Raw genomic sequence first — 27,413 nt, 5'->3', positions numbered from 1 at the left:
AAAATCAAATTTAAGTGGTTTCTACCCTATCTGCCTTTTCCACCCTTCTTCCACACAGGCAAATACATACACAGTATAATAGATTTTAACAAGTTTTTTAAAAGGAGGAATTACAAAGAAGCAAAAAAATAAAAGTCAATCAACCCTTGTTTTATGAAGAAAGTAGGCCATAGACATCAAGAGGCTTTAGGAATCGTCCTCCCCTTACTCAGTGGATTAAAGAAACAATGCTTTCTAGACCCATAGTGGTCATAATTCACACTTCACTGCCTGAACATATCCAGATCAGGCTGGTATAACAAAATGAAGATGCTCAGATGCAAATCATACTCTAATCCCAGTTTCACTGCATTAAGATATTAAAAATGAGCTACAGAGCTACTGCAATCAGCTACTTACATGTGGAAAAGAAAACACAGATGTTAATAGGGAGCAAAATTCTCTCTCTAGAAATACTCCCTAAAACTTACTTTAAAAAGATTCTTGAATGAATATTAAAATTGATCATATTTTAGGTGATTTAAGCATACCACATCTGCAACCGCATTAAAAGGTACCCACAAACCAAAATTATATTTCAAAGAATGTATTCCATACACATAAGACCAAACCAGAGTCTGTAACAGTGTCTAAAAACAGATCTTATGGATTTTTTTAAAAAGAATGGTTCATTTCTCCAGAGATGGATCATCCACGTCATCATCATTTTCGTTTCACATCACCAATGACTCCCCAAACATCAAAGACAAATTCATCTGGGAACGCAAAGTCTCCGAGAGTTTCGTCGAGTGCCACAGCAAATTCATCTGGATTACCTTTGTCCTTTCCAGCTTCAAATATTGTGGTAGCTATCAAAAACAATTTTTAAATATTAATGATACACGAGACAGCATCAGAGAACTGAGAAAAATGGCAGCAGAAAAATTACTTTCTACATGTAACATGCATAGCTCTATTTGTAGTACAAGCTATAACAGTAACATACTATCATCTATCAGGGTAGCAAATACATTTTTAAACAGTCTGTCCACTGCACCCAGATTTGCCACCCCTGGCCTCTCCTCCACCTTGGAACCCATCAGTGAAGAACTACTGGTACTCCTCTGGCTCCAGAAAGGAAACCCTGTGGGTAACCCTGCCAGGAATCTCAGAGTACATCATACCTCTTCCACCTGCCCACAGTCACTAGCTCTCTCTGCCCCTTCTACCAGCACCCCACACCAAACTATGATGGAACCTAGTACTCCCCAATCCTCCAAAAAACAAAGACAAAGGATACAAGTTGGCAACGGGAAAATCAAGGTAGGGAGAAGAAGATATCGGTCTACTCATGGAATCGAGGTAACTTTTCCTGAGCCCCTTTCTAGTTTGAGATAGAAAGTGAAAGTGGTGCTCTTGTTCTGTTTTTCTAGTAAATTGCCAAGCCCCAGTTCTTATGTCTGGAGAACCAGCATCTTCAGGAGTACACATTCCCATGGGACCTGCCCCAACTGGCTGGGAGCCCATGAGGCTTGGCTGTTTTGTTCTCAGTCCCTTATAAGCACCAGCAACTGGAAAGAGACGGTGTGGATGTGATTTAGGACTTGGGTAAAGAACCTTCAGGTAAAAAAGAAACACCAAAGCTCAGCATCTCCTTTCCTCCCAGGTTAAGGCTGAACAATTCAACAGTTGTAGGATTTCTCTGAATGAACCAAGAGGTCTGGTCTTTCAGCTAAAATCCACTAGGGCTCTTAAGAGCATTTAAGGACTGCACCTTGTCTCAAACAGTTCTGTACTAACACAGGTTAAAGGGAAAGGAGGAGATGTGGCCCAAAGTAATGACTGACTGACAAATGGACAGAAGGAAGGTAGGATCATGAGGAACAGGATATTTACATAGTTTCAAAATCTCTCTCCACCAAATACTTACTACAGAAAGAATAACTTTATAGTGGAGACAATTCGCAAATACCACTGTAAGTCATCAACATGAACAATATCAGAAATAGAAAAATTCCTATGCCTCCTGATAAGATGTAATTGAAAAGAATACAGCATCACATTTGATATTTTTGCCAGAGGTATAACCTAAACGTAATTCTGGAAAAAAAAAAAAAATCAGACAAATCAGAATTGAGGAATATTCTATAAAATAACAGCTGTACCCTCCAAAAGCATTAAGGTCATTAAAATCAAGAGTGGGAAACTGTTCTAAATTGATATAAATAAAAGTAACATAAGATTTTGAACATGCTCTTCTGCTACAATGGATATTAAGGTATTTAGTGAAAAATAACATATGAATAAGAGATGATAGTAATGTATCAATGTTAATTTCATGATTCCTGGTAATTGATATTGTGGTAAGCTAGGAGAATATATTTGTTCATAGGAAATATGCACTAAATTATTTGGGGGCAATAAATATTGTTAATTTATTCCCATGCTCAAGGGAAAAAGTCTTTGTACTGTATTTATAACCTTTCTCAATGTTTAAGATTGCTTCAAAAAATACTTTTAAAAAGCAGTTATGAGGGGCGCCTGGGTGGCTCAGTCGTTAAGCGTCTGCCTTCGGCTCAGGTCATGATCCCAGGGTCCTGGGATCGAGCCCCGCTTCAGGCTCCCTGCTCAGCGGGAAGCCTGCTTCTCCCTCTCCCACTCCCCCTGCTTGTGTTCCCTCTCTTGCTGTGTCTCTGTCAAGTAAATAAAAATCTTTAAAAAATAAAAAAATAATAATAAATAAAAAGCAGTTATGAGTGAGAAGGAATGGATTCCTTCTCATCATTATTCCTCTCTCTTATCTTGCCTCAGGCCTCAGCCCTGACCCAAAAGCTTCTACATTTACTGTCAATCCAAACAAACACTTCAAAGAGGAAGGAGGCCTTCAGCTTCAGCTCCAAAGGGTTTGGCCAAGTTTATTACAACTTTTATATATATTTTAAATGGCATACCAGTGCTAGCCAGGATACAGTGAAGCAAATATTCAGATACACACAGGCTTGACTTCTTAAACTTAGCTTTTGAAAAATAATTTGACAATCAGTACTATCAAAATCCTTAAAAATGTTCACATCCTAGGGGCGCCTGGGAGGCTCAGTCAGTTCAGCCTCTGACTCTTGATTTCGGCTCAGGTCATGATCTCAGGGTCATGGGATCAAGTCCCTGTGACAGGCTCCCTGCTCAGCAGGAAATCTGCTTCTCTCCCTCCCTCTGTCCCCGCTTATGCTCTCTTAAATAAATAAAATCTTTAAAAAAAAGAAAAAGAAAAAGAATAAACTCCCAACAGATCTTGAATAGCCTACTCAGTCTTTTATGCCCATAGGAACCAGTTCAGTGTCTTATACACTGTACATGCTGGTAGATGCACAGGACAGGAGGCGGCTTTGTAATTATACTTAAATAATTTTTACACCGATACAGTTAACATGCATTGGAGAAAGCAAAACCTAGAGGTCTGGTCCTATAGCCAGGCTATGGAAAAAAGAGTAACCAAAACTTAAAGATTGCAAAAGTAGGACTCGAGTTCAGAATTTTGCTAAGCCTACCATTTTAAATATTTCTCATAGGCTCCACAGATAGCATTTGTTGAGACAGTTACCTAAAGATTATACTAACAGGTGGGTGATATACAATCTAGCAGAGGAAGAAAGAAGATGCACACAGGAGATATAAGAAAATCTACATTCAGAAGCAAAAACTAACAGTGCAGATGAATGACGCTCTTAAATGCTGGGGGAACACAAAGACCAGAATCAGATGTTCACTGATGGACAATGAGTCAGCCAATCACTCGCTCACACACATACACACACCTGCCTGACTATAAGAAATAACTTGGTACATGGCTGTATGATACCTCGGGAAGCTCAGCAGCATCGTCTAGTGCACTAAGCCCAGGAACAATATATTCTGGACCTTGCCTACTCTGACTTGCAAACTCTGGCTTGGGTTCCTCAGTTGCAAAATGAGAAAAATGATGGTCTCAGATGCCCATACCACAACCTTACAATCCAAAAAACTGTATAATCTCACTCATGCACTCATGCTGGTACAGCAGAAAAGTTAAACTTCCACACTAAATACAGTCCCAGAGTTGGTCAGCCCTCCAGTATACAGTCCTACCTCTACTACCACTACCATTATTACTAGTAATAATTACTAGTGATCATCACTAAAAATAATAGCTGTACCTATTATTTATGATGACAGGAATTTTATACATATTATTTCATTTAATGTGTTGGCAACCCTTTGAGGTTTTTATTATACCCCTTTTACAAAGATGTGGAATTTAAGGTTCGAAGTTTAATAATTTGTCCAAGGGCTAAAGTTTCAAACTTATGAAGTTAGGACTCATACTCTCTGTGTATTCACTATATTTGTGCCTCTCAACACACAGTCAAGAAACATTTACCAAATATTTACTCTAGGAGAAGTACTGTCGTAGGAGCTGAGATTAAAAGCAGTACAGTATCTGCCCTCAAGGAACTCCTGATCTGCTAAAAGTAACAAAAATACCAACTAGGCAGCTTTGTTAAGGTGTTAGAAATACTATATGTAACACAGTGTTCCATAAATCTTTTAAAAAACAGTAAGGCATCGGCTATATGAATTTTCAAAGAAATTAAGAATGGAGCACGCACTAAAACATGCACAAATTTTTGCTAATGAATAAAGTATAAACACATATTTTGAACACTCTTAAAGGAGAAGTAAATTGGTATAATTTTATCCTTTTTGATTAAAGACTATATCTTTGATTTAAGAGAAAAGCAAAATGAAGCTTTTAGCAAAAAGCAGCACTTTTTATTAAGTTATATCACATTAATATGACAGCTACTAAAATGCTTTTTTACCTATAATGGATCTGCAATACACCGCAGTAATATTTAACACCCAAATGCAATCTGGCCAGAAAAAAAAAAAAAATTCCACTGAAAGAATAGACATGTTATACCACATCTAGCAGCTAAGTGCTGACCTCTACTGGCCATTTTTTAAATATCTTTTTATCATTTCCGCAACTGAACAATTTTTACATCATTTATTAACAACAAACTTATTTTGGTGATATAGGTCAATCTATATTTCCCACTAAGTTTTTAAATACTTAAACAGAACTTTTAAACAGAAGATACTACTGCAGATGAAAAATCTTGGTATAAAAAAAATCCCAGATCTGAATCTGAGCTCTTAATTTGTTAGCTGACTTTGGGCAAGTAACCAAACGTCTCTGAATCTGTTTTCAAATCTATAAAATGACACAGAGCAGGATTAAATAAAGATTAGTCCTAAACATTGTTAGCCACTGTTAACCATCTGTAGTTGTATCTCCTTCTAAGAGAGATCTTTAGCACTTATTTCCCATAGACTTTTCACAAATAATCCATTTCAAAGAACTCAGGAGTCAAACATCAAAAACACGACCAATGCTGAATATGGTTTTTTTGTTAATGAAAATCTATTTCCAAAATCACTGGCTTTATCTGAGAAGGTGACTTTCTACAGTATTCACGGTTTTAAATTCATGGAAGAAAGAAAATCATCCTAAGAAGAAATGTAATTATTTAAATGCCATTATTGTATTTTTTTTTAAGGAGCTAAAAAAAAGTTTTATAAGAAAAAATTACTTAGATCTATCATTCAAATTTCTTTTCCACACATTTCTGGATCTCTTAATAAATTAGAAATCCTAAAATTCTGACATGGCTAGGATGATCTCCAAACTCCTAAATTGGTATCATCAGGACATATTATAGTTCTATATATAATTAACACAGTTGCCTTAAATATGCATGAGGAAACTTATATGATACAACTTTTTCATTAAGTTAGGTCAATCTCCTACAATATGTTACAGGACTCAAAATCTTCCAGAATCCATTTTTCCACCATGGATAACATTCCAAGGCAACACATGTTGAAAAGTTGAAAAGTCAGTTCACAGCTTAACTTTACAACCAAAAAAAGCACTGTCACCTGCAAGGTTAATTCCTAAACTCATTTCAATTATTTTCCATTTTCAAGTGGTAAATACAACCCCAAAGCTTTGTGAAGATAGTGTTTTGGTTTTAGTCATTTTATTGCCATATTACCTTTTTCACTTTTTAATGTAAATTTATATTAACAACTCTGGAATAACATGATGTCACTGCAATCTGCCTTAAGACTTAACATTTCTGAAAGCTAAGAACACTGAGACATAAAAACAAGCAAATACATTCATTTGTTGAATCAGTGTCACATTTGTGGTTTCTATTTCATGCTAATCAGATCTGAGTAATGACAGAAATTCCTGATTTAACAATGGTTGACATTCTTCAATTATTTTCCTTAAACTTTACGTCCCTAGATGACTGATCACATTGCTAATCATGTATAATGATAATGACTTTCCGAGTCACTGGAGGGATTTGCCACAGATGATTAATTAACTTTACTATGGGATTACAAGTTAATTTACAAGGAATTTGTGAGGAATGTTTAGTGCCCTGAATTTGTCAGAGTGAAAGAAATGGGTTCTTAAAGAACCGCTCCTTAATTCACTTAGAATTACTCCACTATCTATTGTTCTTCCATGTATACTTGTATATATTTAATAACAAAAGAACAAAACTAATTTATTTAACTATTCCAAACTTACACTTAATTAACTATAAGGCCTATACCCAAAATTAAATTCTAAAGACTATTTTAAACTCTCCCCTTTGAAAAGTGTGATTCTCCTAAATTCGAGTTCATCAAGATCTAGCATTGATAGGCTGTTTCTGAATCTTATAATAGTCAGTTACACTGTTTGAAAACTTCTCAACTAAATAGAGATATGTATCACTTTTCCAAACTGTCTAATCTGCACTTAAGAGCACTGCCATTCATAAATCCCTTGTTTGTTTTTTTTTTAAAGATTTTATTTATTTATTAGAGAGCGAGCGAGAAACAGCATTAGAGGGGAGAAGGTCAGAGGGAGAAGCAGGCTCCTCGCTGAGCAGGGAGCCCGATGTGGGACTCGATCCCAGGGACTCCGGGATCATGACCTGAGCCGAAAGCAGTCGCTTAACCAACTGAGCCACACAGGCGCCCATCCCTTTGCTTTCATTTGCATAATTTTCATAGGCCCACCTCACTTACGCAAATCTGTCTTTCCAAATGCAAAAGGGTTGAGGAAAAGTTTTTGTAGAAAAGTTTTAAGATGCTGGCTTTCTACAGGATAATCTCAGCTTGAACTTCTTGTCTATATGGAGCAAGTATCTATTATATGCAAATTTTATATTTTGAATCAAGGAACTAGAAAAAAAGAGTATTAATATTTCTTCAATTGCAGACAGCATCTGCATATCCAACATAGAAATTTTATTTTAAAAGTTCAGAAAGGCAAGAAAAACATAATAGACTCTATAAGAAAAAAGAATGAGTTGAAGTAGAAAAGGAATAATGAGTTTCAAACGCTCTACCTGAGCCAGAGTAAAATACTTTACACCTGGTAGCAGGGAAACAAAACAGTACAAGTCTTTGGCTTAAAAAAAAAAAAAAAAAATGTATTAAGTACCTGATCCACACACACACACTCTGAGCGCACACACGGGTGCATGCAGACACAAGCCCAACCACCGCAGTGCACACTCTTTCACCACCCAGCATCCCTCTGCCCTTCTCAAGGGCACTTTCTTCTGGCTTCTACATGGGAGGGGCCAGGATTTTTCACCAGCTCAGCCCTAGTATTTCAGTCACTCTCAGCTCCGGAGGTAGAGCATTTGACCCAGACCCAACCAACCCCCACCCTCAGTGAGCCCATCAGCCCAGTCAGAGTCAATCCTCAGCATTTTGTTTGAATGACTTGGAAAAGCCCTCCCCTGTTTCCCATCATGCTTGACACTAAGGTGTAGAGGATGGAGCCATGGCCATCATTTTGACTCCACGAGGGAGGGTCTGAAGTTGCCAGGGGACACCAGGGGGGCCTAAAATGCAGCCTAAGTGGAAAGAAGAGAAACCACATCCTGATGATAGCATGAGAACTCCGGATCTAGCCATTTTTGAAGCCAGGACCTACCTCTGAAGTTTTCAGTTATAAAAAGCAAAACAATTCCCCTCTTTTATCCTTTAAGTCAGTTGGAATTCAGTTTGTTGTTATTGTTTTGTTATTTGCAATTGATAAATCAAGACCCTGACATCCTAGCGACGACATAATACCCAGCAATTCAACTGCTCAACTGCCCTGATCAGTCACACACCAGGTGTGTCCTTTTTCTTCCTGTTTGATTCATTGCTCACAGGATCTCAGTAATCCTACTAAGTGCATACAGTACATGATATATAATTTAATCAATGTAGATCTGATGTATCAAATACATTCCATATGTGCCATTTATAAAATTTGTTTATATAATTTTTAAATCCATAAAACAAGCTTATGAAGGACGGCTATTATTATTATAGTTTATAGATTAAAAACTGAAGGTTAGAAAAGTTGACTCGCAGCTAGTAAATGGTAAGGGCCAGGTCTTTTCATTATTCTTTTATGTTTTATATCCTTATTTTCATTATGTTTTTCTCATCACTTTATAGTTTTTACCTTGAAAAGTATCATTGAGTATAAATGCAAGCAAGACATAAAGCAGCACTAAATTCAATTAAGAAATGGAAGACTTAAAAAATAGTATAATCTTACCTAAATCAGTATCTTGAATTCCCAAGTACAACTCAAGAAGATCATCAATCTTTTCAATTGCTTTTTTTTTGGTTTCAGAGGGCTTTATCAAAGAAAAGAGAAATAAGATACTATTTTTATATGAAATCTGATGTGAAGCCAGTTCATGGTTGTATACATCAGCTTATTTGGATGGAAACAGATCTACAATGTGCTCTGTAACTCAATACAAATCAAGACAGTAAATACTTATTTTTGGTGTTAGTGTTAAGTGTATGGATTTAAAGAAGAAAAGCCAGAACAGAGTCTCCAAGTAGCTGGCAATAGTCTAGAAGGGGAGGCAAAACTGTGAAAATAAGTAGCTATGTAATAATGAGGAAAAATTTTTAAAGGATGTAAGAGGCATCACAGGCAAAGTAAATTTAAATCTCTTAAGATTCACAGAAGACTTGAGAAAGAAGGTGACTTAAAAACTGTTTTCAAAGATACACTGGTGGAAAATAAGCAGGAGAGAGCACTGCAAATAGAAGTATGCAACAGGGGTGCCTCGCTGGCTCAGTCGGTGGAGCATAGGACTCTTAATCTCAGGGTTGTGAGTTCAAGCCCCACATTGGGTGTAGAGATTATTTAAAAATAAAATCTTTAAAAAGAAAAAAAAAAGCATTGCAGTTGACACGCTACCTCTATGTGAGGTCACAGAGTCTGATAAAGAGTATAGCCAGACAGGACTAGATCTTAAAGGGTCCTGTGTGCCATGAAAAGGGCTTTAGCCTTCCTCTTGCAGATGAAGGGTCTCCAAACCTTTTACTGGTTCACACCAAAGTGAGCCAAACATTTCTGAACACATACTCACTATTTTTTAATTTTATGGTATTGTTGAAATAACTTTATAGGCCCAAGATGGAGCTGTGCTGTCCAAGGTGTCATGTTATCTAACTTTCTTGGCCCTATAAATAATCTGCTTAATCAGAAACACTGATTCTGATTCTGGGGCGCCTGGGTGGCTCAGTTGGTTAAGCGACTGCCTTCGACTCAGGTCATGATCCTGGAGTCCCAGGATCGAGTCCCGCATCCAGCTCCCTGTTGGGCGGGGAGCCTGCTTCTCCCTCTGACCCTCCCCCTTCTCATGCTCTCTCTGTCCTTCTCGCTCTCAAATAAAAAAAATCTTAAAAAAAAAAAAAAAAAAAAGAAACACAGTATAATCCAGTCAGCCAATCTCCAAACACAAGCCAACTCTGGGACTTCTCACCCCAAACAAGATTATGTGGCCCCAGCCAGTCAAATATTTTCTATTTTTCTCTTACTTGTTCTTTAATCTTTATCCTATCAAAGCTTCTTGCCTTCTACCCCATTTTGCAATTCTCTGAAAGGAGACTGTCCACATCATGAATAAAGTTTGCTTGTATCATGTAAATTACCTTCTTTAATGATTCTTTTTAATTTTAGTAACATTTTATTGTATTTTATTTTTTTAAAGTAAGCTCTATGCCCATGGAGCTCGAACTCACAACCCCGAGATGAAATGTTGCATGCTCTACCAATTGAGCCAGCCAGTCACCTTCTCTTTAATCATTTTTTAACAGTATGTGTCTTTCATAAATTATACACATTACTATATTAATATATTGTATACATTATAAAAATACACAAAAAATAAAAATGTTGCAAGGATGAAATGATGAAACGATCATTTTGTTATTGTTAAGATTTTATTTATTTGAAAGAGAGACAGAGTGCAAGCGGAGGGGCTGAGGGGGAGTTAAAGGGACAAGCAGACTCCTCACTGAGCATGGAGCTCAACGAAGGGCTCGATCTCACAACCCTGAGATTATGACCAGAGCTGAAATCAAGAGTCAGATGCTCAACCGACAGAGCCATCCAGGTGCCCCAACAACTATTTTTAAGTAATTTTTGTGTATTAATGGTACCAAAATATTTTGTTCTTCCTAAAACTATTAAAGGTTTATGTGAAAAGCATGGTTGGATGCATTTTATTATTCTTTGAAAATCTTGGTTTAATGTTGACAAAGTCTGGTTCTACATTCAGTTTATTTTAATACTTGGTTTTAAATAGCTTCCTAGCTGAAAAAGAAATTACCCAAAGATGTGAAATAATCAACTATTGGCGCAAATGTAGAATTCAAGATTATTTTGTAAGAAATTCATAGTACTGGGGTGCCTGGGTGGCTCAGTTGGTTAAGCAACTGCCTTCGGCTCAGGTCATGATCCTGGAGTCCTGGAATCGAGTCCCGCATCGGGCTCCCTGCTCAGCAGGGAGTCTGCTTCTCCCCCTGACCCTCCCCACTCTCATGCTCTATCTCATTCTCTCTCTCAAATAAATAAATAAAATCTTTAAAAAAAAAAAAAAAAAGAAATTCATAGTACTTTTAATACTGTTATAATATATGTTGCTTTGTGTTCTCCAAACTTATCAGAAATATGCATTTTATTACAAATGTCGATTTTTATTTCCTTGAGGATATTACAACTTTCTCATATTTTTATTTATATGAACTAAGCCTTAAAAACAATAACGATATACCACTCTTGCCTTCCTTACAGTATATTTTGGATGTGCTGTGTAAAGCAACAGGCTATGCTAAGAAACTTGGATGTCCACCTTTGTATCAACCAGCCATATTGTAAGTTTTCATAACAAATATCGGTACTTCCCATACACAATCAGACGTCAATATATTACCATTTTACCTCCTAAATAGCTCTTGAACTCATCATCTCTTCTCCACTCACATTCTGATTGCCTGGGCTCAGCTCTCATTTTTTTGGTATTTGCAGAAGTTTTCTAATTTTTCTCCCTGCCTGCAAACTTCACCCCCTCAAATTTACCCTGCTCAACAATCCATCCACTAGAACCAAGGGATTTTCTAAAATGCAAAACTGACCATGTTGCTCTCCTCACAATTCTTAAATGGCTCCATTTCCACAGACCTTTCACATTCTGACCCAGGCCTCCTCACGCCCCCACCAGGTCCCTCCAGCACTCCACACCCCAATCCCATGGACACTCACAAGGTCCCCCAAGCCCATCATTATTTCAGGGCTAGAACATTCTTCTCCCCATCTTTAACCAACTCAATCATTTCTTCAGGATGGAAATCCCGCCCTACCCCACCCCCTGCCACCTTTCTCTCTCTTCCCATCCCTGACAGCAGCTGATCAGCCCTCTGTGACATTAAATCTATTCCCCAGTTTTCAATAGCTTCTTTCAACACCTCCCTCCCCTTAAAGGAGAAACAAGGTCTTTATTCATCTTTGTATCACCAGCACCTGGACTGTAAAGCCTGTCTCAAGAAACACATACTGAATAATTTATAAGGTATGCAGGTGGAATTTTCCCCCAGTTTTCAGAATTTGTGCTAGGTTAGAAGGCGGTGACTTGTTTCAGATCTATAAATTCTTTAGATGATAAGACATTTGCACCAAATTAATATGAGTACCAAACTAAAATTTTTCCTTTTATTACGGGCTTCTTTCAATTACCCTATTTAATGAAACACGCTATGCAAATAGGAATGGAGTTTTAGATGTTTATCTTCAAATGAATCTTTCCTACCTCCCCAGATAGATCTTCAGCTGCTTTTTCATCCCAGCACCTTATACATAGCAGGTGCTCAACACATATCAATTATGTTAACTATTCAATGACCCTCCTCCTGAAGTGACATGGAGTTTTCCCACTACCTCTGCCTCCTTTGTAAGCGGTTTTAAGATCTGTCCTTTGTTCCTCCCGGCCTGGACTGGAAAGCGGTGGGCATTCTCCTGGCTCCCCCTGCACGCTCCTCCTCACTGTTCTTCCATTCTCTTCCAGATTCCTTTCTTCTACTCAGGTTTGCTCATTCATGCAATAAACACTTACTGGCCCACAGCAATATGCCTAAGAGTGTGCAGGACACTGGGAAAGTAGAGACTCAGAATGGCCAGATGTCACTGCCCTGAGTTTTTCACATACCTCATCATATCTCATTTGCAGAATGCTTCTGGCCCTCCCAGGTCTCTTCCTTGCATTTGCCTCCACATCAATCCTTTCATTCACTACCCAGTACCCAGGCACCTAACTCAGAGTCTTCCTCTGGATTCCCCCCCCCAACTGACAACATTTTGGGTGACTCAAACATTCAAAAGCACAACCTTGGCCTCACAGTTCCTTGAGTGTCTGCTCCAACAAACCACCCCCATGACTGACCCTGGAAGTCGTCACCCAACAAGTTCTGGGATCCCACTCTGTGAAAATGGCCTCCTCCCTGTTCACCGGTCTCTCTCTTCTGCTCTTCAAAAACATGGGGAATCCTAGGACGATATGAACACACAACTAGCCGGGTCTGGCACTTGTACCCTCTCCCATGCAGGAACTCCCCAGCCTCAGGAACTCCCCAGCCTCAGACGCATGCCTGACCCTCCCCCTCTGCCCCCCAGCTGCCTATAGGACAACTTCATCACCGCTGTCTTCACTGGGTGAGCAGACCACCACTTGCCACCTGGAGTCCTTAACCTGTCTCCCTTAACCCCTACTGTTCTCTCCTTCCACCTTTCGTCCCTCCATTTCTCTCTCCACCTTTTGGTGTTTTTCACTCAAAAACTGACCGAGTCAATCAGCAAAACCCTACCCTTCTCAAGTTTAAATGCATCATTTATTAATTAATTCAGCAAAGATGTGAACTCCTTTGATGTGCCGGGTCCTGTTCTAGGCGCTGGGGTGACATGTGAAGCAAAGGAACTAAACAGGTAGACAAGAAACAAAGATACAATGTGTCCTATTGTGCTTAATGCTTTAAAGAAAATTAAGGGCAAGCAAGATTGGGCAGGGGGAGGGGTGGCAGGAATTGCTTGTTATGCAAGATACTCAAAGGCCTTTTAGATAAGGTGATACGTGGACAGAAACATGAAGAAGTCAGTAGAGCCATGCCCCTAAATGGGCAAGGCATTCAGGCAGAGGGAACAGCAGTACAGAGATCCTGAGTTGTGATGCATCTGGAGTATTTGGGGACAGCAAGGAGGCCCATGTGGCTGAAGCAGTGAGAGCCAAGAGGAGAGTGGTGGGAAATGAGATCAGAGAAGAAATGCAGAGTCAGATCATGTTGGTCACTCTGAGGACTTTAGCTTTTATCCTGAGTGGCATGGGAAACCACTGGAGTGTTTGGAACAGAAAAGCAACCACTTGTGTTTTTAATTCTGGCTGTTGTGCTGAGCACAGTGGGAAAGAGAGAGGGCAAGGGTGAACACAGGAAGACTGAATACAGGTGACTGCAATATTCAGGACAAGATGTAGGTGCCTTGGGCCAGAGTGATGAGGGCAGACGTAGTGAGAAGTTGCTGGATTCTGGTCTATTCTGGAGGTAGACCCACAAGGGTTTGCTAATGGAAGGGACATGGAACATGAAAGAGAAGAGTCAAAGAAGACTACAAAAGGTTTTACCTGAGGAGACTGGAGTTCATGAATATAATCTTTCATTATCAAAACCTTAAGTATGCCTGCTACTATAGGTGGTCCTGAGACTTTCTCTTGGCTCTCAGGGAACTTTGGTTAAGTTTTTGAGCCAGTCCAGATATCCACAGATTCTAGCAAATGTTGTCTGCAGATAGCTGAAGATGGCTATAGATCACAATTTCTTCTCTTGTACTTATTTTCTACATTTCCTTCTTAAATGCTTTCAATAATTTCCATATTGTTTAAGTGGGCAATGAATTAAAGTCCATGCTTTAGAGTATATGGTATTTTGTTTAACTTTGGAAACTTTTATTTCCAGCTCTAACAAACATGAACATCCACACATTTCCAAGCAGAATGGGAATTAAATAAACATAACCTACCATGTCTTCCATGGTGGCAGGACCCTTTGATCTCAGGCGAAGTGTCTCTCTTCCAGTACTAATTTTTTCTGATGACTTTCCAGCTTTTGACCTTGGCTCTACTTCTATAAACATACAATGAAGGGAGAAAGGTGTGTATACTCAGAATTTCAACAGACTGCTATAAAAGCAAATGTAATTTCTATCATAAAACTATATACACAATTAGAGATCTGATAGAAGATATGCCTTCTTATAGAATTTCCTAAACAAAATAAATTCACCTGCCATCATTATTCTTATACTCTACATACAGTCTGGCTACAAAAAAGAAAAGGGAACTATGTGAAGTGTGCAGTTAGGAAAGACTGGAAGTTATAAGGAATAAAAAATAAAAGTTAGCTTTATTATAAGATTAATGGGGTATAAGTAACAGGAGAGCAGGGGCAGAAGTTCAGCCAGATTTCATTAAGGTCACAAAGAAGGAAAAGTCAAGTCTTGATAGAAGACAGGGATGGAGGTGCTGTTTGAGTACTTACCTTCGGCATGATGCTCTATACACAAAATCCCATTTAATACTCGTATCAACCCATGAGACAAGTTACAGCCCTCCTTTTACAGAAAAGGAAATGGAACTCAGTAAGGAGCAGAGCTGGGATTCGAATCCAGGTCTTGTGACCCTTCGAAGTCTGTATGCTTTCCCCAGTGACACTCCAACACCACCCCTCTTGCAACCACAGGGGATATATTGAGAGGTGCCATACTGAGAGAAGCAGGATTCTACAGAGGCTAGGAACAAGTTAGGAAGGAATTCCCCTCAGAAGGCAGGCAAAAGAACAAGAAGCAAAAACTCCATGGAAAACTACTGCTTTCCTTAGGCCTGTTGTGTTTTTTGTTTTTCCTATGCACCAAGAGTCACCCCCTTCCCCAAGACCAAGTAGTAACATAAATGAGTGAAAGGGCAGGGTGGGGCCTGAGGATAACTCCAAGGTCCATGCCCTCTCTAGGCCACTCCAGTAACTTACTGACCTGTGGAGATATAGGCCCCGTGTAACTGGAGCGACTTGTATGCAAAGAAACTGGATACTCAGAATTCTCTGTGAATCTTCTCGTTTTTAAGTTTTGTCAAGTAAGTCGAACTTTTAAAAACAACATATTGGCAAAAGTAAAAGATCTGTGGATCCGATTCTAGTCACAGGCTACCAATTTATAACTTTGCAAATATCCCCCAAGTACTTCTGCCTGAGGACTCTATGTGGCAGCAGTTTGGGACAAGGGACAGAAACAGGGGCAGGGAGAGGCCATACCAAGGACTGGAAATAACAGAGCTCCAATGAGGAACCACGGCACAGGCTGGTAATATGCAAGCAGGTAGTGATGTCTGTACACAGCTCTCAAGACAGACATCAAGTGCATGGCAGAAATGCATTCTAACTGACTTAGAACCTAGAATAATTCCTGCCTTCAGCAAGTACTGTTTTGCTACTGGGAATCTACTCCAAAGTGATGAAGGATTTTACATATTAATTTTAACCTGCATTTGGGGACACAATCACCAAAACATAAAACAAGTCGTCTTCTGAGAATGAAATTATTAAAAATTATCATGCAATAAAGAGACCAGTTCTCCCAAGCAAAAACCTATAAATGGTGGCTGATTATGCTAATGCTAATCATGGTGAACAGATTCTCCAGAGACTAGAGCATTATTGGCAAGTCTAGAGCATTTGCCCTGCCAGTCATACTAAGCCCTGAGAGAAGAATGAGTTAATGGAAGCAAGATGTTCAGCACAGAGTTTCCAAAAGAATGCCCAAAGAAAAAGATGAGGTCAGTCTGTCATCAGCACTGCCCAGCAACACATTCCCGGCTCTGAGTCACATATAGACCTAAAGTGCTCAGGACAGTCTCAGCTTGGGGCACCTGGGTGGCTCAATGGGTTAAGTGTCTGCCTTTGGCTCAGGTCAAGATCCCAGGGTCCTGGGATCGAGCCCCACATCAGGCTCCCTACTCAGTGGAGAGCCTGCTTCTTCCTCCTCCTGCTCTTGCATGTGCGCACACTCACACTTTTTCTCAAAAAAAATCTTTAAAAAAAAAAAAAAAAAAGGCAGTCTCAGCTTGATGATACTAACCTTCAAGATAAACCACCTAACACCCCCCACCACTCCCTATACCACACACACCCCACCACTGTGACTTCACCAAGCAACCTATTCAGTATAATCTGTCTTCCCATATAAATTTCCTACATGGCGGAAAATGAACTGCTCAGCTAACACCTGTGTTTTGGTCTCCCACTACATAAATATTTCTAATTGTAAAGTACTACATTAGCATTCTGACTTAACAAGTCTCTTGGAAGTTTAGTAAGCATGATATAACCCTGGAAATTTGAACAACTCTGGGAATAGTGAGAAAATAAAAGGTTTCTGAGATTTACAAAGCTAAGGACCCAGCCTCTGGAATGTGGGAACTTTATCAAGGGACTGTCATCAATGCTGGAGAAGTCAGCCAACCTCCCTAGATGATGTCTCTATCTTACCTTGCTCTTACTTGAAACACCAGTAGCTAGAAGGGAAATGTAGAATGGAAGATTTTTTTAAAAGCAATTGTAGGGGGCGCCTGGGTGGCTCAGTCGGTTAAGCGACTGCCTTCGGCTCAGGTCATGATCCTGGAGTCCCTGGATCGAGTCCCGCATCGGGCTCCCTGCTCGGCGGGGAGTCTGCTTCTCCCTCTGACCCTCCCCCCTCTCATGTGCTCTCTCTCAAATAAATAAATAAATCTTTAAAAAAAAAAATAAATAAAAAAAATAAATAAATAAAAGCAATTGTAGGTTCACAGCAAAACTGAAAGACAGATTTCCCATATACCTTCTGCCCCCACATATGTACAGCCTCCCCCATCAACACCATTCGCCACAACAGTGGTATGTTTGTTACAATCAACAGACCTACACTGACACATCATTACCTAAAGTCCGCCGTTTACATTAGGCTTCACTCTTGGTGTTGTACATTCTATGGGTTTGGAAAATTTCATGACATAGATCCACCATGACAGCAGCATTCACAGTAGTTTCATTGTCCTAAAAATCCTATCTGCTCTGCCTATTCACCCCAGATATTTTTTTCAGTCATTATTTGTCAAACCTTCTCCATGAGAGTGGTTATCTCAAAACCAACCACTCGGTGGCACCAAAAGTTAAAATTTAAGTTCTGGCTTGGCCCAGTCTCCAGAAAGGCCAACTTCACAGCTGAGGAAACAGAAGCCATGTTCCTCTATGATCCTATGATTCAGGGACATAAATCAACCAGTTTACACATGAAAACAGGCAGGATGGTCCTGTTCACCCAGAGCAGCGGGGGAGGGGACAAGTTGGGTACTTCCATGCAGAATGTTTTGAAGGTTCTGAATGTTTCTTGTCTGGCCTACTTTTGGGGTGCTGGCCTCAGCATGTCTAACCAAACAAGCCAAGTCCTAAATCAGTGCCTTCACTTCCCATGAACAAGTGTACCTGAGGCCGTTCTTGGGGCTGAGTGAGGAAAGGGATGTGGTTCATACGGCAGACACTAGTAAGCAGCCTGCTGCTAGCTAGATTCACTAGATTCAGGGCTCCTCACTCGGGTGAAGCATACAGACTACCCGCCTGCTGGTCACATAGGGCACAGAACACTCACGGCTTGTGGGCACACGGCTGCTCCCACAGTTGAGGTGGATGGCACCAAGAAGCAGTCACATTCGTTCCCAAGTCCCTTTCGTGGTGATTGTATCTGTTATTCTAATTATGTAATTTAATTTAAAAGTATATGCCCTGATGAAGTAAGTGTGAACCAAGGAGTTGTTCTTGCTAGGAAAAGTAGGTTAACTGCTTTAGAAAGATTCCATGAGGCTAAGATTAAAAAAAAAAAAAATTAGGGCACCTGGGTGGCTCAGTTGGTTAAGCGACTGCCTTCGGCTCAGGTCATGATCCTGGAGTCCCGGGATCGAGTCCCGCATCGGGCTCCTTGCTCAGCGAGGAGTCTGCTTCTCCCTCTGACCCTCCCCCCTCTCATGTGCTGTTTCTCTCTCATTCTCTCTGTCTCAAATAAATAAATAAAATCTTTAAAAAAAAAAAAAAAAAATTAGGTGTGGGCAAGACAACACTAGATTAGGAAAAATATCTTTAAACGTTCAGCATTTCACATATCTAGTTTTTAAAAAATGAAACAGAACCCATAGGCATGCATTAAGGTTATAATTATATAAGACTTCACAGAACTCCAATTTGTGTCCTCCATGCAAAGAATGGGGTTTTTACATTAAAAAAAAAAAAAATACAAGAATATATAGTTTTGTTTTTTGTTTTTTTTTTTTAAGATTTTACTTATTTATCTGACAGAGAGAGAGACACAGTGAGAAAGGGAACACAAGCAGGGGGAGTGGGAGAGGGAGAAGCAGGCTCCCCACAGAGCAGGGAGCCCGATGCAGGGCTCGATCTCAGGACCCTAGGATCATGACCTGAGCCAAAGGCAGACGCTTAACGACTGAGTCACCCAGGCGCCCCAAGAATATATAGGTTTTAAAATAAGATGTTCATACACACTTGTATCATTCTTTCTAATACTCCATTTTAAGTGGTATTTTCAAGGTCAAGTGGAGAAAATGAGAAGCAGAGAAAAGGTCTATCGCCAGTCCCACCCTGACCTCTAGAGAAATAAGAGGGGCTGACAGAGAGAGAGGCAGCAGCACAGAAAGAGCAAGAAACTGGGTCCTGATCACATTATCCAGGCCCTACACAGAGTTTGGCTAATGCCAGCATCACTCATGGAGTTGATTTATAAGATTCTCTTTTTTGCCGCAAGCCAGTCTGGTAAGGTTTTCCACGGTCTCCAACTAAAAGACATCTCACAATACAGAATTCTAAGCAGTGAGGCAATTTCTAAACAGGCCTTGCAATGCTTAGACATATACAAATGGAACTGTCTAGAAACAGCTCAAGTGCTCCCTACCCTACTTCCAAACCCCAACACACATGCACAAACACACACTTCTCAGCACAGCTGACCTAAAATCTAGTTTGCACCCCAGAATCTAAAATTTTAACTGTACATTCCTCTTTTCCATGTGTCCTTCCTCTCATCAACATTTCTCAGACTCCTTTAGAATAGCCTATGAGGTTTTGTTTTGTTTCTTAATTCAGCTGGTAGGATGCTGGGGCAGATAAAAAGAACGAAATGGATGCTACATGCACAAGGCATCAGTTGTCCACTGGATCAAAAGGGCTGGCAACATATGAACCAACCCCATAAAACACACACACACACACACACACACTTGCTCTTAACTGTTCCTCTGATGAGACTGAACAGTGCATGACATTTATGGGAAATGGAATAACCGTGACCCAAATCTTGTTCTTTAGTTAGGAGGTCATTTAAGAAAAACTCAGCCCTGTTTTTAACACTCCTTGAAATTACAGGCAAAAGTTAATGTGTACCTCTGGGAAGAGGGTTTTTAGCTTTAATCCAGAGGGGACTGTGTTACAAAAAAGATTATAAACCTCTGGACTCCAATATGATGGCAAAAAACTTAAGGGCTGGCTAAAATGCATTTACCCTTTTAAACTTATTCTATTCCACAGTATGATTTTATCATAAGAATTCAAAAAATCAGGAGTTATTGTTCACTTTTATTATTGGTTTACTACATATTTTTCCACCAGCCTTCAATAAAAAGTATGAAAAGTAGTTACAAAAACAATCTTAATTTAAAGAACTGATACAATGGAATATTCTACCACATTTCTAACACAGAACCATTTATAATATTAAAGAAAACTGTTTAAATTGAGAATAATCAGGGGCACCTGGGTGACTCAGTTGGTTAAGCACCTGCCTTCAGTTCAGGTTATGATCCCAGGGTCCTGGGATTGAGCCCCATATCCGGCTCTCTGCTCAGCGGGGATTCTGCTTCTCCCTCTCTCCCTGCCCCTGCTCTCTCTTTCTCTCAAATAAAATCCTTTAAAAAAATAAGAATCATATAGTTAAAAATTATAAAGCCACTAAAAATAGAATGATTCAGTCTCCCTACTTCCTAGCCTAGAAATGCTAGCCTCTTTTTCTAAATAATTATTTTCTGGTTCTTATGAAAGTTAGTATGTTTGTTTTATATTTTAAAATGAAAAAAATACAAGAATCCTAAAGAAAGAAGTCACTCAAACTCACCACCTAAACAACCATTAAATTTCAACATACATACACTGTAAGTCATTCTTCTTCTACGTTTAAAGATCGTTTTTACAAAAATGGGATATTACCACCCAATATTTTCTAATCTGCCTTTTCATTTATCATTTTCCATACACAAAAGGGATAATCTCCTTAACTTCTTCTGAAAACATACTCTTACCACAATTTTGAGCACAATTTGTTAGATCCATTTTCCTGTAATTTATATGACAACTCCCATTGTACAAATACTCTGGCAGAATATGTATTATTGACATAATTGCTGTTTTTCTAATAAGTTACATTATATTCACACTATTCAGCCCTATTAAGGAAGCCACTTATATTTTAGCATCATTTTTGCTCCCTTCCTCCTACACTGCTATTACTAAGCTTAAGAACAGTTGAAAACGGTCGGGGCACCTGGGTGGCTCAGTCGTTAAGCGTCTGCCTTCGGCTCAGGTCATGATCCCAGGGTCCTGGGATCGAGCCCCGCATCGGGCTCCCTGCTCTGCGGGAAGCCTACTTCTCTCTCTCTCCCACTCCCCCTGCTTGTGTTCCCTCTCTCGCTGTGTCTCTCTCTGTCAAATAAATAAATAAAATCTTAAAAAAAAAAAAAAAAAAGAACAGTTGAAAACGGTCATCTGTCTTCTATTCGCAGTTATTAACTCCAAATGCTCCTGAAACGTTATAGTGCTAAGAAGCCAATCACTGTTTAAGTGTCTTGGGAAGCCTCAATTACAAAGTTCTTAGTATTATGGATTATAATTTCATTTTTCTGTTAATTAAAAATGTCAGCATTTAATGAATTTTCTTTTAATGACAGTTTCCAATTAGAATAGGAAGAGTGCATATTTAGCCTGAGTCTTTATTCAGCTGGGTCTTTACACTGAAAACATATTTATCAGTTACACTCAGTATTCATCTAACCCATCGGCCACACCCCCACAAAAGAAACTGTAGCTCTTCATTTATCTTCTCCCATAGTAACTTTGTGGTAAATGCCAAACCAACATCTAGCTGGAGAGAAGGGCAGAACAAACTACAACGTAAGAAGATTAGGTGGCATGTTCTATCCCCCAAATTTATCACTGTGACTTTAAACCTTTGCCAAAAAATACATGAGAGTTGCATGCACTGTCAGATAAAATGCAAACTATCTAAAATTGAACATCTCTCCCCGACTTTCCCCCAATTTCCACATCCAAACTGCCTCATTTCTAATCACTCTCGTTACACAGGCTCCAAGGATAGACATCTTGGGAGTGACATTTGCTTCCGAACTTCCTCTTCTCTTCTCTCTTCTCCTTTAAGCAGCATCGGTCCAGCCCCTAACCACCATTCTGCCTTGGCAATATTACTCAGGATTTTTTCTCTCCTTCAAATGCCTGCTGCTGCCCCCAATCCCAGCCCTTATCCCTCACTCAGGCACTGCTACACAGTTTCTCCTCTATAAAATATGGCCACATTGTTTTTCCAGGCTTAATTCCCCAAAATCTATTTCATCATGTCATTCTTCAGTTCTAATACCTAAATGACTCCCTATTATCCTCAAAAACACGCTCAGAGGGCGCCTGGGTGGCTCAGATGGTTAAGCGTCTGCCTTCGGCTCAGGTCATGATCCCAGGGTCCTGGGATCAAGTCCCGCATCGGGCTCCCTGCTCCTCGGGAGCCTGTTTCTCCCTTTGCCTCTCTCTCTCTCTGTCTCTCATGAATGAATAAATAAAATCTTTAAAAAAAAAAAAAAAAAAAAAAAACACGCTCAGATTCCCCACCTAGTTTTTGGAGCTCTTCTTAGAAGAGCCCAACTACGCCATCCCCTCACCCACCTCCCCTCCAGCAACCCTCAGTCTGTTGCCTGTAGTTAAGAGTCTCCCATGATTTGTCTCCCTGTTTTCATCAGAAGGGCACTTAAAGTGATGAACACTGGGTGTTGTATGCAACTGGTGAATCGCTGGATTCTACCTCTGAAACTAGCATATGTTAATTAAATTGAACTTAAGTTTAAAAATTAAAAAAAAAGAAAGAACCCAGAAACTGCTTTTGCAACCTGATTTGCTGAAGTTCCTACAAGCCTGGGCTCTTCACTGTCCTGAACACTTCCCACAGAAAACCCTCCTTGTCTATACTTTTCTTTCCATCTGCCAAGGCCAAGTTCAAATGCAATCTTCTCTAGGAGTCTTTCTCACGTAGTCCAGCCTACTCATATCTTTCCCTTCTCTGAACACCAATTTAAATTTCTGAAATGGATTTAAAATTTTACTCCATAATTCCGGGTATAAGAAATGTCAGAGACTGAACCAAACTTTGAGCCCCCACTCCAGAGGCTTGGTGAGAAACTGACTCTTAGTTTTATTATGTAAATCTATCTTCCTCTCCAAGGAACAAGAGAGCTAATGTGCTCAGTCCAACACAAACCCTACCCTGAAACTCTATGTCCAAGTCAATGGGTCCACTTGCAGCCCAAGCCCAGGACACAGGGTGTCCTTCACCTCAGATTGCAAGGCTGTGCACAGTTTTTTTTTAGGATTTTTTTGTATTTATTTATTTGACACAGACAGACAGTGAGCATGTACAAGCAGGAAGAGTAGCAGGCAGGGGAGAAGCAGGCTCCCCGCTGAGCAGGGAGCCCGATGCGGGACTCCATCCCAGGGTCCTGGGATCATGACCCAAGCTGAAGGCAGACGCTTAACTGTCTGAGCCACCCAGGCGCCCCATGCACAGTTCTCAAGACTCTAATAGTGTATGCAATTCTATCAGGGGCCCTGTCACCTCTCATGGAAATAGGACACTGGTCCCTGATACTGTTGGGACCTACCAAAAACCATGGCTTTCTCTTTGGGGAAGTTCCTTCCCAATCTTACCATTTCTCCCAGGCCCCAGAACTCTAAGCTTTAGAACCCTTCCCAGTCATGGAGAAGTCAGCTCTCAGCTGAAGTGCACTTTGTTGAAATCTGTATGACAGCACATGTCCTAGTTCACGTTGTATTCTAGAGAGGCAGTACCATACACGGTTAAGAACACAAGCCTCAGGAGCAAACAGGAATTAAGTACTGTACTTGCACTTCCTGTCCACCACTGGGTGACTTCAGCAAGGTATTTAACTGCCCAAAGTCTCAGTTTACTTATCTCAGTTTACTTATCTGAAAAACCCTCTCAAGAATGGCATGAGGATTAAAACAGGCCATAACAGTAGTCCTATTAGGAATGACTTACATTTATATAGCACTATGTGCCAAGCACTATTTTAAGTGCTTTACATATATTAACTCATTTAATCCTCACAACACTTTATGGATAAGTAAACAGGAACAAAGGGAGTAACTGATCCAAAAATCACATAGGTAATAAGCAGCAGGACAGGAATTACACCCAAACAATTTGTCTCAGAGCCTATGTTCTTTATAGCTTCTTATAAGCATTCAATAAATGGTAGCTATTACTGCTACTAATAGAATTACTTGATTCTTAATGTATCTACCTCCTTATATAAATTGTAAGTTCCTTGAGGACAGCAAACATATGGACTTATCCATAACAGTTGTTAGAAAGCTGGCTCTGAAAGTTCACTGCATGGGTTAGAAGCCTGCCTCCATCACACTAGCTAGCTCTACAACCTTGAACAAATGGCTTGATCTTTTAGCATGGTTGAAAGGATTAAGTGATTTCCTACTTAGAAAGTACTTAGAAAACTGAATGGCGTGTACCTGCTAAAAGGACATATGGATATATCTCATTATTTGATATGAGATATGATGTCATCATCTGTCTTTCCATGATCTGGAACTGTGACAGAGTTCCCAACAAATACTTGCTAACCAACTCACCTGCACTGCTGTTCATGAACAACTTATAGAAAGGCTACACCTGGGGTGCCTGGGTGGCTCAGTAGGTTAAGCGTCTGCTTTGGCTCAGGTCATGATCCCAGGGTCCTGGGATCGAGCCCCGCATCGAGCTCCCTGCTGAGCGGGGAGCCTGCTTCCCCCTCTCCTTCTGCCTGACGCTCCCCCTGCTTGTGCTCTGTGTCAAATAAATAAAATCTTTAAAAAAGAAAAGAAAGGCTACACCTTCATAATAATAGTAATACTTTTATTGAACACGTACTATGTGTCAGGGACTATTCTATGATTTTTTAATGTGTTTAATCATTTAATCCTCAATGTGATAAATACTATTACCATCTTTACTTTTTATATGAAGAAACCAAGCCACAAAGTTTAATTCATCTAATGCCACATTATCACACAGCCCATATGTGACAGTCTATATACTTAACTATTTACGCTTTCTTCCTCTTTAGTAACTTTTATCATATTCCCCAGTATATTTTGAATTCAGTATACATGAAAAGGCACCAAGACCATTTGTTAGTTGAAACTTTTTCTCTAGAAATAGCATGAAAAATAGACTTTTCAAATACTTGAAAAATACTTTCTATCTAAAAAGTCATCTAAAACTTAAAAGCCAAAATTTCTCTCTTAATATCAAATAGACTTCATCTTTGAAAATGAGTACATCAGTGAAGCTGAATCACAAAGATGAGGTCTGAGTTTTCCAGCTGTGAATGACTCAAAGGACTCAGACGTACTTCACATACTGAACATCCTATTCTGATAGACACATAGCACAGAAATGAACTCTCTAAAAGAAGACATAGCCCAGAGATCTATTACAAATCTAACCCCAAAATAAAGACTATCACTGCTTTAGGAGGTGAACTTTTTCTTTCAACTCCCTTTGATTTTGGAAACAATTTACAAAACAAAAACATTTCAGGCCTCCTACAAACATCTTTCCATAAAGGGCAACAATTACCAACTAAAGAACTTTCCAGGATAAATACAGACTCATCCAAGTAAAACAATCTAAGTTTCATAGATTTAACACTTATTTTTCTGCAATTTCAACCAGTTGAACTAGTCTGGTTTTAGAGCCAGTTAAGAGTGGATTTTCATAGCCTTGGGAAAGTCTAGGTTTACAGGGCAAACCCTGCAGGGTTGAGCTCATTGTGGAGACATGTTCCTTTTCATTGGCAAAAAGGGAAAGGAAGTGAGCCATGCCCTAAAAAAAATACCACCAGAGACATTCCACCCGATACTTGATAAGAACTGGGAAGGCTGCCATCAACTCATGGCTAGAAGGAGGAGAATTTGGATCAGAAAGCAGCTGACCAGGAGAAACCGTGTTAGGTATGGGAAAGATTCCTCAAACTACAAATTTTTAACAAGGGAATCATTTAAACCAGTGGCTTCCAAATTTTATTTTTTGCTATGACCCACAGTGAGAAATATACACATTATATCATAACACAATTATACAGATGCACACACATCTATATCTGAAACACAAATATACAAAAACACATTAACTGACATGTACAATGTAACTTACCCTTACTAGGCACAAAGAACTATGAAGTTTTCAATTCTATTCTACTCCCTATTCTAAACACAGTGATTGAAATCCACTAGATGAAAAACAGTGATTTAAACTCTGATCAACACAGGAGAACCTGAGGGTGTGTTTTAAAGTAGCCTTTATTTCTCCCTCAGAGCCCCACCACCAACTTAGAAAAGCTGAGTGGAGCACCTGCTCTTGGGTCAAGTAATGGGTTCTTGAGTGCTTGGGAAAAGGCCATCCAGAGGCTGTCTCTTCCATGTCTGGCCATTCCTCACTGTGCTGGCTCCTCCTCTTTCTACTCCCTAAATGCTGGCCTTCCCCCACAACTCTAGGTTTGGTCTTTTTCTTACTACTCTGAATGATCAGATTTCCACAGCTTCAAATTACTCATAAATCCCATTCCCTAGGCTCCGGTTCTCAACACTTGTCTACCTTTTACACATTTCCAACTAAATTCTCCCACAGGTTTCAAACTCATCAAGCCTAAAATTATATTGTAAGTACAGTCTCTCGTCTCTAAGTCCTCACCCAAATCACTTTCTCTTCTAGTTTTCCTCATCTGAAAGAAAAGCACTCCATTCCACCCCTTACCCAAGCCACAAATCTGTGGGTTATCATTTGCAATCTCTTTTCTTTTACCTCTACATTCAATGAGTTTCCAACTCTACCTTCTTAATATTCAGTGGCATGCAGGTAAGTGTTTAACCATCAGCTCTCCAGGCTAAAAAAAAAAACAAAAAAACAAAAACAAGTCCAGACTTGCAGTACTTTGAGTCTGTGATGTAAATACCCCACACCATAGCCAGTTTCAAGCCACCAAGGTGAGCTCACTGAACATGGAGTTTGGAAGAGATGTGCACCAACGGCTCCAGCACACCAGTCTATTCTTCAGAACGATTTCTCACCTCCATACCTACTGCTACTGCCTTCACTCAGGATTTCATCTTCTCTCTCCTCAACCTACACAACAGAACCTTCATGGATTTCCTTGGCCACACGAGCTTATAAACCACCCCCACCCATCTGACACAGTCTCCAAACTCTCTAAAAGCCAAGGCTCATCACCTGCTTAAACCCCTTCCTTGCCCACTCTCTTATCTTCACATACAAGGCTCTTGATTTGGTTTCTACCAACCCTTGAGCTTCAACTCTTGCCACACAACCACCTAGAACCTCTATTCCAATCATACAGACATACATGATATTCCCAAACAGAGGATACTGCTGTATACCTCTACACCTTTGCTTATTCTATTCCTACTCCCTGGGACAACCTTCCCTAATTTGTTCACTAAGCACACCTCTTAAGATTCAGCTCAAATCTTTTCTCCAGGAAGCTTTTCCTCAACTCCTTAGGTAGACTTGATGTCGCCCACTT

The 27,413-nt window shown here is 39.8% G+C and overlaps 1 protein-coding gene across 1 annotated transcript in view; it reads right to left on the bottom strand.

Moving 5' to 3' along the window:
- Positions 1 to 702: 702 nt before the first annotated feature.
- The window catches only part of GIPC2 (GIPC PDZ domain containing family member 2), a 69,897-nt gene continuing 43,186 nt past the window's right edge, over positions 703 to 27,413 (bottom strand). Inside the window, exons 4-6 of the mRNA XM_021678136.1 lie at positions 14,453 to 14,556; positions 8,645 to 8,726; positions 703 to 848 (exon numbers count right to left, since the gene is read on the bottom strand). Coding sequence (XP_021533811.1) covers positions 703 to 848; positions 8,645 to 8,726; positions 14,453 to 14,556 — 332 coding nt within the window. The remainder of the gene's footprint in view (positions 849 to 8,644; positions 8,727 to 14,452; positions 14,557 to 27,413) is intronic.

This window comes from Neomonachus schauinslandi, chromosome 4, assembly GCF_002201575.2.
Source record: "Neomonachus schauinslandi chromosome 4, ASM220157v2, whole genome shotgun sequence".
Classification (NCBI taxonomy): domain Eukaryota; kingdom Metazoa; phylum Chordata; class Mammalia; order Carnivora; family Phocidae; genus Neomonachus; species Neomonachus schauinslandi.
This window is presented reverse-complemented; position numbering and strand designations above follow the sequence as displayed.